The sequence below is a fragment of the Armigeres subalbatus genome, chromosome 2 (genome assembly GCF_024139115.2).
Source record: "Armigeres subalbatus isolate Guangzhou_Male chromosome 2, GZ_Asu_2, whole genome shotgun sequence".
In the NCBI taxonomy this organism is placed as follows: Eukaryota; Metazoa; Arthropoda; class Insecta; order Diptera; family Culicidae; genus Armigeres; species Armigeres subalbatus.
Window position 1 is genome coordinate 408,531,497 of NC_085140.1, and position 18,198 is coordinate 408,549,694.

The following is an 18,198-nucleotide window of genomic DNA, read 5'->3' on the forward strand; positions in this document are numbered from 1 at the left end:
AAGATGCACTTTTTGGAATGTGTGTGCGTGCGTAGAAAGTTTGCAAACAATCTGCAAAGCCCATGCAGCATAAATGTTGAAGATGAGTATCGCACGTAGGGGTGTCTGATTTTGATTCAAGCGATCTTAACGACAATCATAAGATTGGCACCAGTTCAAAATAATGTTATTATTATTATTATCGTCTTTATTTAAGAGGTTTTCAGCCCTCGGCTGGCTCACCTCTGAAATCAAAATAATGTATTATTTTTATTGTGCATGTATAAAAAGATATTTTAGTTATCACAAGAGGCCTAATGAAAATGAAATTCGATTATTTTTCCACGATTTGGCTTATGATTTGGCTTCCAGATGTGGCTTATGATGTTCCTAAGATAGTTTGGTTGAGTGTATTTGTCCTTCATAGACATTTAGATCCCCTATCCTCGCCAGCAAAAGATGTTCCGGACAGCGACAATCTTTATCTGGTAACTAAAATATCTTTTCATGTATATCGTACAACAACATAATATGACGATTTTGTTATTATTTATTTAACATATTGTATACAGATGCAGCAAATATTATTCACATATTATAGAAGACTTAGTCATGTTTATGATTTACATCGAATTGTGCACCATAATTTGAAAATGACATCCCTGTTTAACACAAACAAAACAGTTAACTGCAATCTTCCGGGGAGGTCCGAGCCAAGGTCCGACTCAGTGCATATTTTTTGTTGATTTTGTATCTGCTGGCTAAAAACTGATTTTCTATATAAACAACAGTGAAATAATAATGGAAAATAAATAGTGTTTCGCCGAAATGATTCGAGAAACTTTGTTTGTTGTATTGTGTACCGTAATTCACAATGTTACTTGTCTTAATTCCTTTCTCTACATGAATATCTTCAACAGTGGTTTTCATAGGTAAGCTCTTATAGGGTAAATCTCCCAATAGTTAGCACTCCTGCAGTTGTTGACCTGATGTTGACTAGAAAGTTTAAATATCATTATGTTTATTCGGTTTATTTATACGTTCACTAACAATTTGATATCAACTGGAGAAGAAATAATCACATGCGAAAATTCATTTTATCAAAAATATGTTTTTAAGGGCGACTGTACTTAATTGACTCTGCTGTTTTTTTTTTGTTTTATTTAAGGGAAGTCCACTACACACTCAAGTTCGGCGGAATAGGTCGGATGTCGTGTGAACTTATGCTCCTTCAGCAATTTCCTGCCGCCATGTATGTCGATACCGATCAGTTAACCAATCTTAAAAAATTTAAAAAGGTATTTTATTATTGTTATTAATTACATATACGTGGACGTATTCTTATCCTGCACGAAAAACTAAAACATTTTGCTTCTTCATGATAGATCAATAGTTATGTGCCGTTGTATGTGGATGTGGAGAAACCGGCCAGCAAAGCAAGTCCATTTTCATTGTATCTGTTCGATACAGTGCGGAGGGAAGTTAATATTACCCTACCTATACACTTCCGGTACCACGACCCTTCGGAGAGAAAGTAAGTATGCAATTATGTTTTGGGTTTGTTCTTCGCTTTTTTAATTCCTTATAAACTCAACTATGTACATAACTAGTTTGATTAGATAGTTCTTCACCATCCTTGGATTTCACTAAAACATGTATGTTCGGTACTTTAGAAAACAAGTCTTTATGTTATCAGTATTATAGCCTATTCAGATTACACCATTTATTATATGACTAGTTGACCCGGCATTCATTCTCCAGTTAGCCTTGCGAGTGCGTTGGATTGCTAATTCGGAGATGGTGAGTTCTCGACTCTCGGTCCGGTCTAGGATGTGTTTGGATGGGAAACATTCTCGACTCTTTGGGCATAGTGTATCCATTTATACTTGCCACACAAAATACATACTCATGCAAAGGCGAGCAAAGAAAAAGCTTTGAATTAATAACTGAAGAAATTCTAATAGAATACTAAGTTGAAAAGCAGGCCAAGTACCAATTGGAATGTAGAGCCATAGAAGAAGAAAAGACCCTGCAGATCAGCACTAGGAGTATCCGAACGAATTACAAAAGGAATTTCTAAAGTTTTGTAAAAGAATGTTCGACATTCAAGAGTTTTAAGAAGGATTTTAAGAGGAGTTTCCGTAGAAACTTTCGAAGAAACTTCTGGAGAAATTTACAAGGCCTTTTTCGACCTGGAACAATGTGCAATGTAATGTGGATTTTTTGAAAATTATTTGGAACTGCTGGAGCAGCCCCTGAAAGTATTTTTGGAGGAATTTACAAATTAATTGAAGGATTTTACGAAGGAGAACTTGAGAGTGGATTTTCGAAAAGTATTCCTAAAGGGATTTCTGAGAGAATTGGTGAAGGAATTTACGAAGGAGTTTCTAAAAGAATTCTTTAAGGAACTTCCGGATAAATCCCTGAAGGGTTTTTTTTTAAGGAATTTAAATTGAAATGCCGAATGGAATTTTCTAAAAAATGCCCAGATTTCTAAAGGATTTTTTTTCGGGATTTCCTTCAGGATTTATACAAATTGGCGAAAAATCATTTTTAAAAACAATTTTTGGCGAAAACAAACAAATTTTGTGGGAAAATATTCAGTTTAGTGGGTCGCGTGCACCATTGTGTCCCGGTTGAACTCCACCAGTATAATTTTTTAAGCAATGATGTACATATATGTAATAAAATGTTTAACAAATGTTTGGGCTGTGTTCCCAACTAACATTTAATGTCAATGTAAATGTTATTTCAACTCGTCTATACGGCTTCAAGCTGAATATGTGGTGCTATACATATGATCAAGAACTTCTATTCAATGCTTTTACCAGCAAATCTGGCGAATCTCTATTCAGCTGTTTTTTACGTGCCTGCACAACTACTTTACAGCATGTTACACATTTTTTTTCTCAATCTTTACTAAACCGTTTAGTAATATAATTCGCTTCAATGGCGCTTATTCAGATTTTTTGAATCTGTTAAATAAGTTTTATACAGCCACTGAATTCAATTTGATTAAATATTATTTGAGAGGAGAGTAAATTTCGGAGTTTATTTAATGTTTTTTTTTTGTGAAAACTCAAATATCAATTTTGTTGCTACCTAGATTCGAACTCCTGATCTCCTGATTCAATGGCCGCTGCTCTGTCATTACCGTCACTTTGACATATGTAAATAACAAAGAAAATTATTGATGTGCTTCTTCGCATACCTATAGGTTGTTTTACTAACGCTATTTTTAGATTCATGCTGTATAAACGTTAAAAAGAGGCCTACATGCTGCTTTCAGCACATAAGCTTAAAAATTATGCTTTCAGCATTATTTCAACCATTATTCAAACATCTATCAGCATGTTCTGTTGGCTAATTTTTATGCATCACCAATCGCTGAAATTGTTTTTAGGCAACATTTTCTCGATCTGTATAGATGCTACTCTACTGCTAATCGTTTAACAGTAACCGTCAACAGAAATATCGCTTCTAAATGGCTCGTTTTCTTACACTATCTGCTAGCATTAATGACAGCGCTTTGTCAGTTGCTATAAGAGCAGGTGAATATCTTTGTAGCTGCATTACAGAAATCAATAGCTCATACACAGCTCCGGCAACAAAAATCAAATGTAAACAATGCGGTTTTGACGTTCCATACTGATAAGCTAGTAAAAGAAGCAGTATAAGGTTTACTTAAACGTTGTGTAATCTTCAAAGATACAGAAGTTGCCTAAAAGCTTCGTTAGTTCATTTATAGCGCCATTACGTTATATTGTTAGTGCTATAACAACAGCGAAAACGTTTTCATTGTGAATGCTACTCACCGTAATATGGGAAGTTGCTAACAAGCAACTCAGTTACATACATGAGCTCTTAACCGATAAGCTTTGTTGCTAATTAAGACAGAGCTGTTTTATGACTATATGAAAGCTGTATAAACGATAAAAGATGAAATATATTCGGCACGAACTGACTAGCTGATAGATATTTGGGTAATAGTCGAGTTGAAGTTTAAGGGATTATTTGCGGATGCTTTTCTTTTATTCAGCATTGGCTGCTTTTATTCAAATAGTATACAACAAAAGGCTAGAAGTTGAAGCGTTTAGCACCAAAATTGTTAGTTGGGTTATGAATTGTACAGTCAAGAATCCAGACGACTGAGTTTGTTTGAGCCTTGAAATTAATTACGTTTATGGCAGCGCACTCTAATTATCTCTCTTTCTATGTTGAAGAGGGTCCGGTAATTCAATATAACGGACCTTCAAGCTGGATTATTGGGAAACTATACGGTTCGAAGGACCAAATATTGGGTAGCCGGCTTACCTCCACCATTTTCAATCAGGAAGCTTCCTTTACTGACTTCTGGTGGAGGGTGAATCCTAAATTCCACAAAGATTGCATACACGGCTGTTCAAACTTAGCTTCAGAATTAGAACACAAGAGCAAGAGTATTATTCAAGAATTTGAATAGGATGTTCATTGTTCAACTTCACTGAATGAATTGGTTATTTGCAACAAGCTTCATGGATCATACACAAGAAATATTGTAAGTAATATCTCGGTCCGGTTGCATCTAAGGTAGACGTATCGCTCAGCGGTATTTAAATCAACGCAGATAGGCTATGGTCTGAGGGTGCGTTGATATTACAAGATTACAATTAAGTGGAACTGCTCTCTATGAAAATCATTTATACATCCATACTCATAAAATTTAAAACATTGCTGGTGTTACTCTTAGAACATATAATCAGCTGTTTTAGAAAAAGATATTTTAGTTACCAGATAAAGATTGTCGCTTCGGTACCCTTTGGTCTGCTGTCCGAAACATGTGTGGTACCTAACTGTCAATCTTTATCTAGTAACTAAAATATCTTTTGTTCCAGATGTTCCTTGAATTGTTTAAAATCTTCTATATAATAAAAATGAGTTGAGATTTCCTTCCTGACGATTTAACTCGCGAACGGGTTGACCGATTTGCAAGATTTTTTCCCTGATCGATTCGTTTTGGGATCCGTAAGGTTTGTATATACAAAAAGTTGGTGAATTTGACGGGGAAATGTAAAAAAACATTAGAATACAATTTTGGGTCAGCTGTCGAGGAAAACAAAACAAACGCACGGAAATTGATCTAGAGTGCGGTGCTGCAAATAGTACATTGTGACATTTGCAACACCCAGGCAAAGCTGGGTTTCTTTCGCTAGTAATAGTATATTTTGTGTTACATAAGACTGTCAAACATTTATAACAAGCTGGGTATAACAAGCTAAATTTGTTATAAGCTCATAATGGTGTTAAAATCAGATGTGAAATTATCACGTAGCATATGAAGAACCCCGCATGTGCCAAAAATATTCAAAATTTAATTAAAATGGCACACAAAAAATGTTTTTTTTTTGTGTACGTACTATCGAGGTAAAATGTGCGTACAATCGAGCGTACGTACTATCGAGAGTACGCACACACAAAAAACAAAAATTGTTTTACAGAAAATTTCATACTTTCCACCTAAAAAGTACTTGATTTCCTTAAAAATGAAAATGAAATTCGTTTCAATCAAAGTTATTTTTTCTATTTGAAAGTACGTTTCTCATTTTCTGAATGTGAAATTAAAAGTTCTTGCATTCAGCCTAAACATTGTGAAACTGTCAAATCAATCAATGGTAAACCTTTGTATGGTAAATCTTTCACTCAGATCTGGGGCACTACGTAACATCCGGTGGTAAAAATATGAAATATAATAATAGCTTCATTATATACATATTATGTTATTTTTCCGAACACAATTGGTTTCATCTTTATAAGACCCACTTAAGGAATTACTGTATAGTATACATTTTTCATTATATGAAAATATTGCATACATAAAATATAAATATTTAATAAATATTTCTCGGGTACTTATTCAAAAGGACGTATGTGATTTTGTAAACATAGATTCAAACGTCGATTTGTCCGATCCGATGGCACTCCCACGCAAATCAACACCACCAACAGGTAGCCGAAGCCTCCCCCTATCTGTCTATGGTGAAGGTTTGCGTGGGAGGGCAATCAGATCGGACAAATCGACGTCTGAATCTTTGTTTACAAAATCACATACGTCCTTTTGAATAAGTACCCGAGATTTATCTTAACGTGAATATTTTCTTATAATAAACTTTTTTTTGACCATTGATTCATCAAGAACGCACATAGTGCCTTTCGCGGTACATCAGCAGCAGCTCTGTCTCTATTTAGAAAAGTGCGACGACAAAAACAAATTAGCTCTCTCATTTTTAGTTTTGTTGTAATCAGGGGGAGAGGGCGGAGCACTGAATCCCTACCCCAACATGTGCGACATCTGGATTTGGTTCTAAACTGTAAACAACAGTGTTAATTCTCTACCACCTTTTTGTTATGGCGAGGCAATTTTTATGCAAACTTTTGTTTTCGATATTTTATCAAAATTAAAGACTCAATCATGCAGCAATATAACGATGTGGTATGCTTGAGATACTTGCTTGATTATATAGGGACTCGAAAAAGAATTTATTTGCAGTAACTAACCGAATATAAAAATGTTCACATTAACGATTGCGCCCTAACACCGGTTCTAAGCTTCGATGCAGAGTTCACGAGCTTTGTTCGCCAGTGACAGGCGTATGAGGCCCTTCACGCTCATTTTTTTCTACTCAAAAGTGAGTAGTTTTCTATTGCCGTCTCTTTTTTTCCCACAGAAATTTTACTCACTTTTGATAAAAAGTGGAACCACTCAAAATTTGAGTAGTTCCACTTTTTTTTAAAAAGTGAGTAAAATTTCTATGGGATAAAAAGAGACGGCAATACAAAACTACTCACCGGTGAGTAAAATCGAAATGAGCGTGTTGGTTGTGATAAATACGTTGTAAATTTGTTCGGTAGTGGCTGAATTTAGGACAATCTATAGTGTGCTTTCGGTGCTTTCCGAAAAAAAATGTGTCTCGCCAGCGGGAATCAGAATGAGGTGCTCATGGAACAGTAGACCGTTTTGATGGTTTACGTCGTTTTCTGGAAACAAACAGGAACTACAATAGCACCATAGCACCAACTGTTTGTGGCAAAAGTGCTACCACAAACCCGAGAATGTGCTGTTATGTTTTCTGGATAAACAAATCATTTTCATATAACGCTGAAGTTCTTGCGCTGTTCTTGCGGTATCGACAGGTAAGTCTTTTTTATTTATCTACATAGAACCGAAAAATATCAGTGGCAAGTGTGAAATAAAGCAGAACTACGCCTAAATTTGGTGCTCCAATGTCGTAAGCGCTGCTGTTCTAGTTTTAGTTGCGGCTAATCATAGTATGAGTTTATCGAGGTATACTTATGTGAATTTTTCGGTTTCTTTTCCTATAGGTAAATTGCGAGTCTCGGCATCTATGACGAACGGGAAATCAGTAGCGCAATATGCTTACGGACCCTTATGATGCGCAGCACGACAAGTGGTTCTTTTGTGGCCATCTCCACCGTAGCTCTCAGTGGTGCTATGCAAATCATCAATGAACATAAAGAAATAAAAAGCATGAAGAAATAAACAAAAACGAATAAATTTAATTTGTAAAGAAAAGTTGAGGCTTTGCGGGTGGGAGGTTTTTTGGGGCGAATGAAATGATTTTTTTATTGAGAATAATCCGCTTTCTTTTTTCACAGTGTAGCCATTTTGGTTTGACATTTCTACAATTTGTTTTGAATGTTTGAACTTTTAATTTCAGGGTGGTATGCGGCTTTCAAAAATGTGGTTATTTTAAAAGTTGGCGTACTTTTAATTTGAACATTCGCAACTCTCTACGAAAAAGAACCAATGCAACTTTTCATTTTAACCAACGTTTTTCTTAATTTTAATAATGATTTTTCTTTCTGTGCACTATCAAAGATACGTACTATCGCGGTAATAATGACTGTATAATAAATGGCGTAATCTGAATAGTCACTTAAAAGTCACTTCAAGAAGAAATTGTGCTTCCGCTTTTTCTGTTCTATCAAAAGTTATATAGGAAATCCTTCAGATGGCATGCAAGCTAAGACACACGTGCGCATTAAGATTATTTCAAACAGAATGGCTGAAAATACACTCTCAAAAAATTTAGCATTTCAATTTATTTTCCGACAATGTATTTGGTTCATCAATTATTTAGGTTGTTCAATAACACACGAGAAAGGTAAATTAATCCTTAAATTAATCACCGAATGTTGCCAGAATCGAATGGGTTCTTTAGTACCTCTTTGGCTGTGTATAAATAAAAATCTACTAAATATGTAATCATTATGATTTTATTAAAAAAAAAACTTCGGCTCTAATAATTAATTTGTTGTTTGGGATTCAAATTTATGGAAATCGCTTTATGATAGTCTTCTTCTGTATATTTACAATTTTCTGCAAAGCTTACTAGTGGTTTCAGCAATATATGCCAGAATTTGTCTATTGTGTAGTTTTCTTCTATACGAAATTCTTCCAACATCGTAAACATACCAACAGAGCTCCCTACCGCTTTGTTCCAACGGGAGTGCCATTCTTCAATTTGGTTGGTAGTTCTCGGAACATTCTCGAGAGTATTCGAATAGATAGACCACAGCGTAGGTGGGTAGATCGGTGCTACTCGTCCATTTTTTACCACATTTCTGACCCGTTCAAGCACATAAAATGTTTCAACGTAATTGAAAAATTCAGTGAGCTGCGATGAACACTCTTGAAAGCTTCCCAAATCTTTACATCGCTTGCAAATGCGTTCTGTAGGTTGTTCTGCCGAATATGCTTAAATAAATTTTTCGAGAAATGAAATAAACATCCAGAGTGCTTCGAGTCTGGAAACTCAGCTTGACTTGAGTTGAAAATGGCCTTTTCGAAGGCTGATAAGATAAATGGGTGGATCCAGATCAAGTCCCAAATGTTCAGCATTTTCAGCAATTAATGTCAACAGTTTTCTGTATAATGTTTCACTCTTGGAGGTCATCAATGCATAGATGGCTGGAAATACGTTTTAGTGACAGGGCGCGCAACTATCATGGTTAGTAGCTGTCGGAATAACCCTCGTTTAGTATCGAACGTATAGCGTAAATAACCCTAATACTTGGCCTCCGACAATCGCTCCACGTTTTCGTTACTACCGAAATCCAAAATACGATCCTCGCCTTCTACACAATCAGCAATGATGAAGTTATCGCCGTGGATGGTGGTTTTATAACGGTCTGGTATAATCAGATCTTTCAAATTCTATGGCTCTTTTTCAGCGCCTCGCAGCCTATGACGAACTCTTTCAACAAGTTTACGTTGGGCGTTTGTGTTCAACCGTGTTGGAACAGAAGTAGGTTGTTTTGCTAATTCTAGTCGCATCAGTTTCACCAGGCCACTGGAATCCTCCACTGCTCTCCTTTTCAATGAATTTCGGTACTTCATTTATCATTTCAGCTACAGCATCTGGATTCATTATACTTACTGGTCCCCTGTTTTTGTAAATAATGTGCCTTTGCAACACTGGTAAATCGCAATTTTTTGAGCTTTTCACAAACTCTACCAAGCTCGAAGCGTTTGAATTTGATAACCCGGAAGGACCTTCTCCTGGATCATCTGGAAGAATGCTTCCAGAACGCGATGTGGCAACATCTTCATTAGCTGTTGTATTTGGGTCGATAGGTCCGATCAACGATGACGACGACGACGATTCTCTGATGGATGAGGAAGACTCACATGGTGGTCCCATTTCGTCGTCAGAAACCCCGAGAAAATCACTTTCCGAATCCGACATCACTTTTGAATGTTTCACTGCTTAAATGTAAACTGCGGACAGTCCAAGCACCCACGATGTTTGTTACAGAATGACGCATGTACACTCCCGGCCAAAAGTTTGGGTTCACCCTCGAAAAATATAGGCAATAGTTTTTGGCTGTATTTTCGCCGTCTTACATCCGATTTCGGGTATTGTTAGCTCAATACAAAAATATGAGTAGATCTTGCATCGTAGATATTTTAAACTAACAATTTTCATTTTTTATGTGCTAAAATATTACATTAAGGTAAGGCACAGCTGTCATTTTTATTATTTCACGCATGCTGCGGCGCAGCAAAACTAATTCAATAAAAATGACAGTTGTGCGCCGCCTCCGTATTGAGTGGTGTGCCCCCGAAAACGCGAGCACTTTGAAACTTGTATTCCGTGAGGAGTGTCCTAAAGATACCATTTTTCTTATATTTATGTTGTAAAAATATGTGGATTTTTCTCAAAATTGAGCCCACAAAATTTCGAAATAAAAAGTGGAACGGAACCCAATTTTAATCATCTTTGATATGCATTGATGAAACTTCGGCGAAAAAAATCTTGTTTTATTCTTAAAAATCAAAATGTTTACTCAAGTGCATGGTTTCTTCTTCTTCTTCTTATTGGCATTACAACCCACATTGGGACAGAACCGCCTTGCAGCTTAGTGTTCATTAAGCACTTTCACAGTTATTAACTGCGAGGTTTCTAAGCCAAGTTACTATTTTTGCATTCGTATATCATGAGGCTAACACGATGATACTTTTATGCCCAGGGAAGTGGAGACAATTTCCAATCCGAAAATTACCTAGACGGGCACCGAGAATCGAACCCAGCCACCCTCAGCATGGTCTTGCTTTGTAGCTACGCGTCTTACCGCACGGCTAAGGAGGGCCCTTGTTATATTTTAAAAAATCAAAATGTTTACTCAAGTGCATGGTATGCATCGGTCAAAAGTTTGGGTTCATCCACTATTATATGGTAAACCGGTCATAAGTTTGGGTTCCCTCTTTTGCAATTGAAGTAATAAGGGAGCTTTCATCTATAAGCGTCTGATTTATTCGATGTCTTTGAGTGTTCTGTGTTACAATAATTAAGTGTTGGTTCTCACTATCTGACATCTCAATATGTGCCTACTATGATTCTGCCACTACACAATTTAATTCAATTTTAGCCAAATATTGTCTGAAGTACAGTTCTTGACGTTTTGTTTGGAAACTAACTTTCCTTTTTTTCTCTTGTCATAAGACGAGTTAATACAATCCCATTGAATTCCACCACTTAATTGTATCTTGACAGATACGTATTTCGTATTTCTGGAAGATGACTTGCGGACCCTCCGTAGACTGCGTGGTTGGCGACGTGTAGCCATGGACCGAGCCGAATGGAGAAGACTCTTATATACCGCACAGGCCACTTCGGCCTTAGTCTGAATAAATAAATAAATAATAATAATAAATAAATAATAGATACGTATTTCGACCTGAAAAGTAAGCCGGTCTTCAGTGTCTCGTACTTGACTCGACTCGTCGACTCTAGTCGACTAGTCGAGTCAAGTACGAGACTCTGAAGACGGCCTTACTTTTGAGGTCGAAATACGTATCTTTCAAGATACAATTAAGTGGTGGAATTCAATGGGATTGTATTAACTCGTCTTATGACAAGTGAAGACATTCCACTAAAAAGCTCAAAATAATTTTCTTATCAACTAACTTTCTTCAATGTACATTTTGCCCAAATTTGAACTGGAGAAGGGTGAACCCAAACTTTTGGCTGATGCATACCATGCACTTGAGTAAACATTTTAATTTTTAAAAATATAACATGATTTTTTTCGCCGAAGTTTCATCAATGCATACCAAAGATGATTAAAATTGGGTTCCGTATCACTTTTTATTTCCAAATTTTGTGGGCTCAATTTTGAGAAAAATCAACAAATTTTTACCACATAAATTTAAGAAAAATGTGTATCTTACTGTAATATTTTAGCACATAAAAAATATTAGTTTAAAATACCTACCTACTACCTACTAAAAATACCTATATTTTTTAAGAGTGAACCCAAACTTTTGGCCGAAAGTGTAAATGGTCATTACCTTTCTTTGTGCTAATGGACAATAGATTTAGGTAGTTTTTGTTTCATGGTGGTATATTGGAAAGCTTTTCATATGTTGAAATATATTCTCAGAGATGGTGAAGTGCTTCAATTGCAATAGTATTGCAGCTTTAATTCATAAATCCACAAATGCTACATTCACACGTGTGCATCTACTTTTTTTGTATATAATCATACTAATAGGAACGCTTAGCAATAGCAATCATCCGTTTTTGGTAATAAGTCGTGTTCGTGAGCTGAGACCAAACGTGAAATTGAATTCCACAAAGTAATTGATTTTTATAATGAAAAACGTATTAGAAGTAATGGCGAAAGCTTATCGTGAAGTAATTGCTCCTGGTAAAATATTCTTTTTGACATACAAAATACTATAGGACCAATCTACCAATGGCCATCGTTTATAAAAAAAAAACTTCAAAAACTTTTGTTTACGACGAGAGATTGAAACTGACCTGTTTTTCCTACGTTAACGGATATCATGACGTTAAAAAATTAGGGTAAAAGGGTAAAAATAAAGGAAATTAAAGGGTTCAGCTTTAATTGCTACGAACAAGTTTTAATGAACCTCAGAAGATATTTTGGCAGACAAGAAGTACAAACTAGATATTTTTCTTTTTGCGTCTGAGTACTTGAATGGAGAGAAAAGAAATATCCGTATTTGTTAAATGTCATTACACCATAGAATAATTATTTATTATCTCCTAAAATGAAATAAAAAGCAGTAGTTTCCCAAAATCAGACTTTAATTTCATACTCCATTTTTCACATTTCAATCATAGGGTAACCGGTGGTAATGTTGGCCCTGGATGTAACATTGGCTCATCACGTAAATAATTCAATATTTCAGCGATAATACGTCGTTTTGTAGAGAAATATTAACCACTGCTTCTATAGAAAAGTGTATCAAACATATATCTGCTTCATAACTCTAGATCTATACACTTCTTAAACTATTAAAAGCAATTATCTTGCGTGAAACATCACTTTGACTCGGTTTTTTTTAGCAGCCATGTTTCGTTGGCTTATGCAGGCAGGCTGTGCAAGAACTTTTTCTTTCGCTCAATAAAAGAGTTTTCTGAATGAACATACCTGCTTTCGCACATCAGATGAATGGATAACAACCACACTATGTCAGCTATCATTTTTATTTCACAATTTTCATTAGTAAAGCGACGTAATTAACCAAAACTTTTTTGGACAATACTGGGGGCACCCGTAGCCAAATGATGGCATACGCTTTCGATTTGTAGCACTACGTTAGTATAGGTGAAACTCTAAAATCAAAACATTCTCACCAATAACCCGTACTGTAGAAAATAACCGAAAGCTGCAGATAGAATGTCCGATGCTTGCGATTAGGTTGCTAAGAATTTTTGTAAAAACAGGTTAATCCACTCAGCGGTCAAGTTTCATTCGCAAATTACATAACGCTAAACTCAACCCACACCAAGCCTCTAGTAATGCTTCATGTATAGTAGGGTTCTGAAATTTATAAAGTCCTTAACGCTCAGACAAGTACCTTCCCACAACCTAAAACGTCATGTAGTTTGTAAATGGGCCCTCATGATGCTTTTCTCGAATCACGATATAATCGCTTTCATTCGCAGAACATACCAAAAATAATTGCCTGCCTTACGGCCTCCAAACACGATTCAAGCATCAACCTTTCGTGGTTCAATACACCATTTTCTTCATAATTTTGCAAATAAATGATTCAATTAGTATAAGAATATTTAGTTTTATCATCTTTCGCACGAATCCTACAAACATTTTCTCATTTGATAATGGAAAGATACAATGGATTGTATGTTTCATTAAATAAACTTTCAACGTCATTTCATGTGCATAATTTCAAGTCAAATTACTTGACAAATACCTTCATCATAATTTAGATTTATTATTGCTTGCAAAAAGTATTTTGATCTGTAAAATGATACCGAAAAAGTATTCTTTCAACTCGGGAAGTTGAAACACGTGAGAGTTTTGAGAGGATTCACAACAGCTGATCGATATAGAGAGGAGTGGAATCAAACGCACGTACCAATCATGAAACTTCAATGCAGGCAGAGTTAAAAACAAGCATCCGATAATTGTATTTATGAATAATTGTGTAATAATATCAGGTAGTTGGCACAGTTATAACTGTTTATGCACAGTACAAAGCAAGGAATTGCCTTGAATAAGTTTTACAATTGGCTTTCTTCAGTAGTGCGTTATGCATCATCCCCACCTAAAGCATTGTTGACGTTTTGGAAAAAAGTTTCTTTGAGAGCGAGCGAGAGCGAGAGCAACACAACTGCCATGGTTTTAACTAGCAGTAAATCTCAAAATTATGCGGCAGCCAATAATTAACGTATGCAATTTGTTTGAAGGCACAACATGAGGGCTAGAACATGTAGCCTTTTGCAATTGCAGTTTTTAATACAGTTTTCATTTTTCTAAACTTCTTCACTTGCAAATATGGTAAATATTTGGGAAAAAATGATTCATATAATAGTATTTTCGCTAGCATGTCCTTGGTAAGCGTGCTATTGGGGGAATCTGAAACGCACTCTTACAATCAGTGTGGTAGTATTTTGCAACCAATTAGAATTCACGCTCAATAAGATGATTTGATTTTCTCTATTTCTTTGCATGCTGCCTTTATTCAACGCATCAAAATGACTGGCACTATAAACAGCAACCCGTCTTTATCTCTCGTATGTTCGAAATCAACAATCACTCGTTCCAAGTGGGCTGAAAAATTATCCACCTGATAGGGACAAGGATGCCGACGTTTTGTCCATTTCTCTCGAGACTTTCGCTGGTTTTAATGAGATATTGCTGACATTCATCGTCGTTTTTTGCTATTTGGCGTCAAAACCAAATGTAAGCAAGCCGGCTGGTGGAATAATTCTGGTTGGAAATGCAGTATATGAAGATTTATAACGATAAATGTGCTCAACCGTAGCATAATGGGCCAAGGTTTGAGCCGTTACCCCTACATACATATCGTATGAGACTGACGATGACTATCGGAAAATGTTGTTATACACCAATAATAGTAATGTGGATTTCCAAATGTAGCATTAAATAAAATACATTAACATTTTCACATATTTTACTACAAAGAATAATTTACGTTTTTCAAATTATGCCAAACGACCATTAGGACAAACAACCATTAGGCCAAACGACCATTAGGACAACGACTTTAGGCCAAATGACCATTAGGGCAAACGGCCTTATTCCACACGACTTTTAGCCAAACTGTAGGTCGTTTGTGAAACCTGTGAAACTGCCACAATGCAATGAAATAAACCATTACATTTAGAAAAATTGTTATTTTCATATTGAATAATTAGTACGCTTCGTAGTGGAAGTAGAAGGCTTAATATTTTGAATACTCAAAAGGATTCAATCCAATATAATTCATGATGTGTGTTTCCAGATTCGAACGGGTCCAAATTGAAAGTCCTACTCTATTTGTCCAGTGTCGAGGACCGAACACAAAAACCCTGTTGAAGTCGACGGGGATCGTTCGTTATCCCTGTCAGAGCAGTGCCCAAATCTACGATTACGATAAACTCGGCGAGGCAGAGTACTGCGACTGGCAAGAGGTGGAGTTTAGTGTAAGTAGCAATGTTTGGAAGTTAAGTTAGGTTTTAATACATTCTCTATTGTAGAATGTACCGACTGTGATTAGTGTGCTCATCCCAGTTGGCAACAGTGCGTCGTACAAATTCGTGCTGCCCGCCACCATTCTCGTCAGCTGGATCGGTAGCATGTATCTGATATACATCATCATCAAATCGGGTAAACGTATAAACAAAAAACTTTTGTGACGAGATCTCAAATAAAACCAAGATTTATGATAATTGTAGTTTTTTTTTAAATATACGTCTTTATTGGTTTCAACAACAATCACAAAACTAAAATAGATATTTCAACATTCTTCATATAATGCAACTGGAATGCATTTGGATTCAGTCGATGCAGCCTTACAGAATGTAGTTTTCTATCTTACAGCCTGTTGTTGGGAACGTTTGTACCTTACGACTAAAAGTCACATTTAACATCGGAAGCTTCGGATAGGAACCCTAAAAATGCTTCGCTGGGTTCACTTACAACTAATAATTTAAGAGCACTCGATTTGTATCATTTCCTCGATATGACGATCGTTTCTTTTAAGTAGGTTTCCTGTTTCATCTGTTTTCTGGATGTTTTCGATGTTTTTGGACTAGACTAAGGATTTTTTCCTTATCAACAGTGAAAATTATCCAGTTTGTTTCGAATAAATCAGCTTTTTCTCATTCGAAGGCTCAATCGGTGGTATTCCTATTATTTGGCACGGCAGATTCGGTGTCATCTGTAGGACGAGAAAAGAAAAATTAGTTTTAAAAATTTTTGTTCCTCCTTTTTTATTAGAGTTCCTAGTTTTGTTTTTTTGTTTATCCGCTACAGAATACTTTTTTGATAAGTGTTATGATAATTCGCAGAATGAATGTTATGAATAATCTTCGGGGTTGTTCAGAATATTCACGGGAAGTTCTCCTGAATTTCGACGGAAAATTGTTCAAAATGTGGATTTCAACATGAAACTCTTTGGATTAAAACAGGACATTGTTCAGAATTGACTAGGATTTTTTTGACGTTCCATAGAACATTCTTCGGAATTTCCACGGAGATTTTTTCCGAAATTCCCACTAAAGTTCTTCAAAATTTCTTCGTGACTTTTTTTTTAAATTTTCGGTATTTCAATGGGATTTTACCCACTTTTTGAGTTTACAGCGGCACAGCCAAATTGTTAATTCAGCTCGAAAAGCTTGTTGTTCAAATTGGTCATTTGGCCGAAAATGCTGTTATGCAGAGGAACATACGGCTGAAAGTGTCGTTCGGACGAACTGACCATTTTGCCGAAAAAGGCGTTCGGAAGAATAAGTCATGTGACAAAAAATGCTGTTTTCCCAAAATGGTCAAGGGTTATTTCGCCTAAATTTCTTTTCTGAAGAACGACCATTTGGGCCAAACGACTTGTTCAGCTAAATGATCAGTTCGGCCGAACGACACTTTCGATCGAATGTCCATTTCGACCAAATGCCATTTTCAGCCAGAAGGCCCTAACTGTTAAACGATCATTTCGGTCAAACGGCATTTAAGACCAAATGACCTACAGATCAGAAATTATAAGGACACTTAGATTTTCAAATATTTTGAATTTTTTTTATATTTTCTTGGCTACGTATAGTTTATTATCTTCTCTTCTTTCTACTAATATCCAGTTTTGGGTATTGCATGGAATATAAGTCATGTTTTAGTATTTTCTCCTTCACAATGTGTTAAGGTGTTTTCCAGGGATTGAATCCTAAAGAGAAAGAGCAAGTCTCTCACTTATCATCTCTGTATACATATACGATATGTAGCATACCGCGAGAAACTTTTTTCGCAAGCTGTCATGATAGAGAACTGCAGGGTTGTTACGACTACGCGGATTTCGCGATTTTCGCGGATTTCGCGGTTTTCGCGGATTTGGCGCGGATTTACATAACGATTTTAGGGTTTCGCGCGGATTTGGCGCGGATTTAGTTTTAGGTGGAAACTTCTAAGAAAAAATCTAAGGAAGTTTATTTGAAAATTAGTTTTATGCCTATCTAGATGGGCTTTATTTTCATTACCAAATCTTGTGGAGAACAAATTTGCGTTTCAAGTTTATTAACATTATTTTTCGGATATGTCCAAGCCCTTATTTGATGGCATGCATTACACTCTCAAACATTATGTAAACAAATGTTATGAGGAGAGATACGCCACGACGCACACAAACAATGTCTATTGAAGGACATGAACACTCATTTTCATCTTGTCAATTTCTTTGTAATTCCAAGATATTTGTCAGTTTCTGATTGGTTGTTTCATTTACGATGAACCACTCAGCATATAATTTTTCTAAAGTCGTCAGGAATTCTTTCATAATGGAACACTCAGCATATAATTTTTCTAAAGTCGTCAGGAATTCTTTCATATTGGAACATTTTATTTTTCCTTTATAACATTCATCTAGTACGTATAAAGGTTTATACAACAATTGAAAACATAAAAATGTTCTGTGATTTAATGCAGATGCCTCTTAATTTAATAAGTTCTTCCGCAGAAAGTCGATCCAAAATTAGAAGATGATTCTCAAAAGTTATTTCTGGGCTCTGGCGGGTTTTTTTATGATATTTTCGACTAACTCCGGTGGTATTTTACAGGATTACCAACAGAAAACGAAGAAACTGATGATCCTTGTATAAATTCCTTGCAAATAAATTTCCACAGCGTAAAGAGGATTTCTGCAGCATTAAAAACCCGAAAAATTATAAAGACATT

General features: G+C 35.9%; 2 protein-coding genes across 4 annotated transcripts in view; one reads left to right on the forward strand and one right to left on the reverse strand.

Annotated features, from left to right (window-relative positions):
• Window positions 1–649: 649 nt before the first annotated feature.
• Window positions 650–15,707, forward strand: LOC134213353 (phosphatidylinositol-glycan biosynthesis class X protein). Its single transcript, XM_062692343.1, has 5 exons — window positions 650–911; window positions 1,148–1,277; window positions 1,365–1,513; window positions 15,281–15,461; window positions 15,516–15,707. The coding sequence occupies exons 1-5, from the start codon at window positions 808–810 to the stop codon at window positions 15,672–15,674; spliced, it is 723 nt and encodes a 240-aa protein (XP_062548327.1). The 5' UTR covers window positions 650–807; the 3' UTR covers window positions 15,675–15,707.
• Window positions 15,708–15,713: 6 nt separating this feature from the next.
• Window positions 15,714–18,198, reverse strand: part of LOC134213352 (putative inorganic phosphate cotransporter) — a 52,747-nt gene continuing 50,262 nt past the window's right edge. For all 3 annotated transcript variants that reach the window (XM_062692340.1, XM_062692342.1, XM_062692341.1), the window contains exon 5: window positions 15,714–16,198. In XM_062692340.1, the coding sequence (XP_062548324.1) occupies window positions 16,152–16,198 (47 nt within the window). In that variant the 3' untranslated portion in view covers window positions 15,714–16,151. The remainder of the gene's footprint in view (window positions 16,199–18,198) is intronic.

Bases quoted from the DNA above. Each gene is read 5' to 3' on its own strand.
- LOC134213353 (XM_062692343.1), top strand. From the start codon at position 808: ATGATTCGAGAAACTTTGTTTGTTGTATTGTGTACCGTAATTCACAAT. The intron at 912-1,147 runs GTAAGCTCTTAT...GTTTTATTTAAG, and splicing joins TTCAACAGTGGTTTTCATAG to GGAAGTCCACTACACACTCA. The intron at 1,514-15,280 runs GTAAGTATGCAA...GTGTGTTTCCAG, and splicing joins CACGACCCTTCGGAGAGAAA to ATTCGAACGGGTCCAAATTG.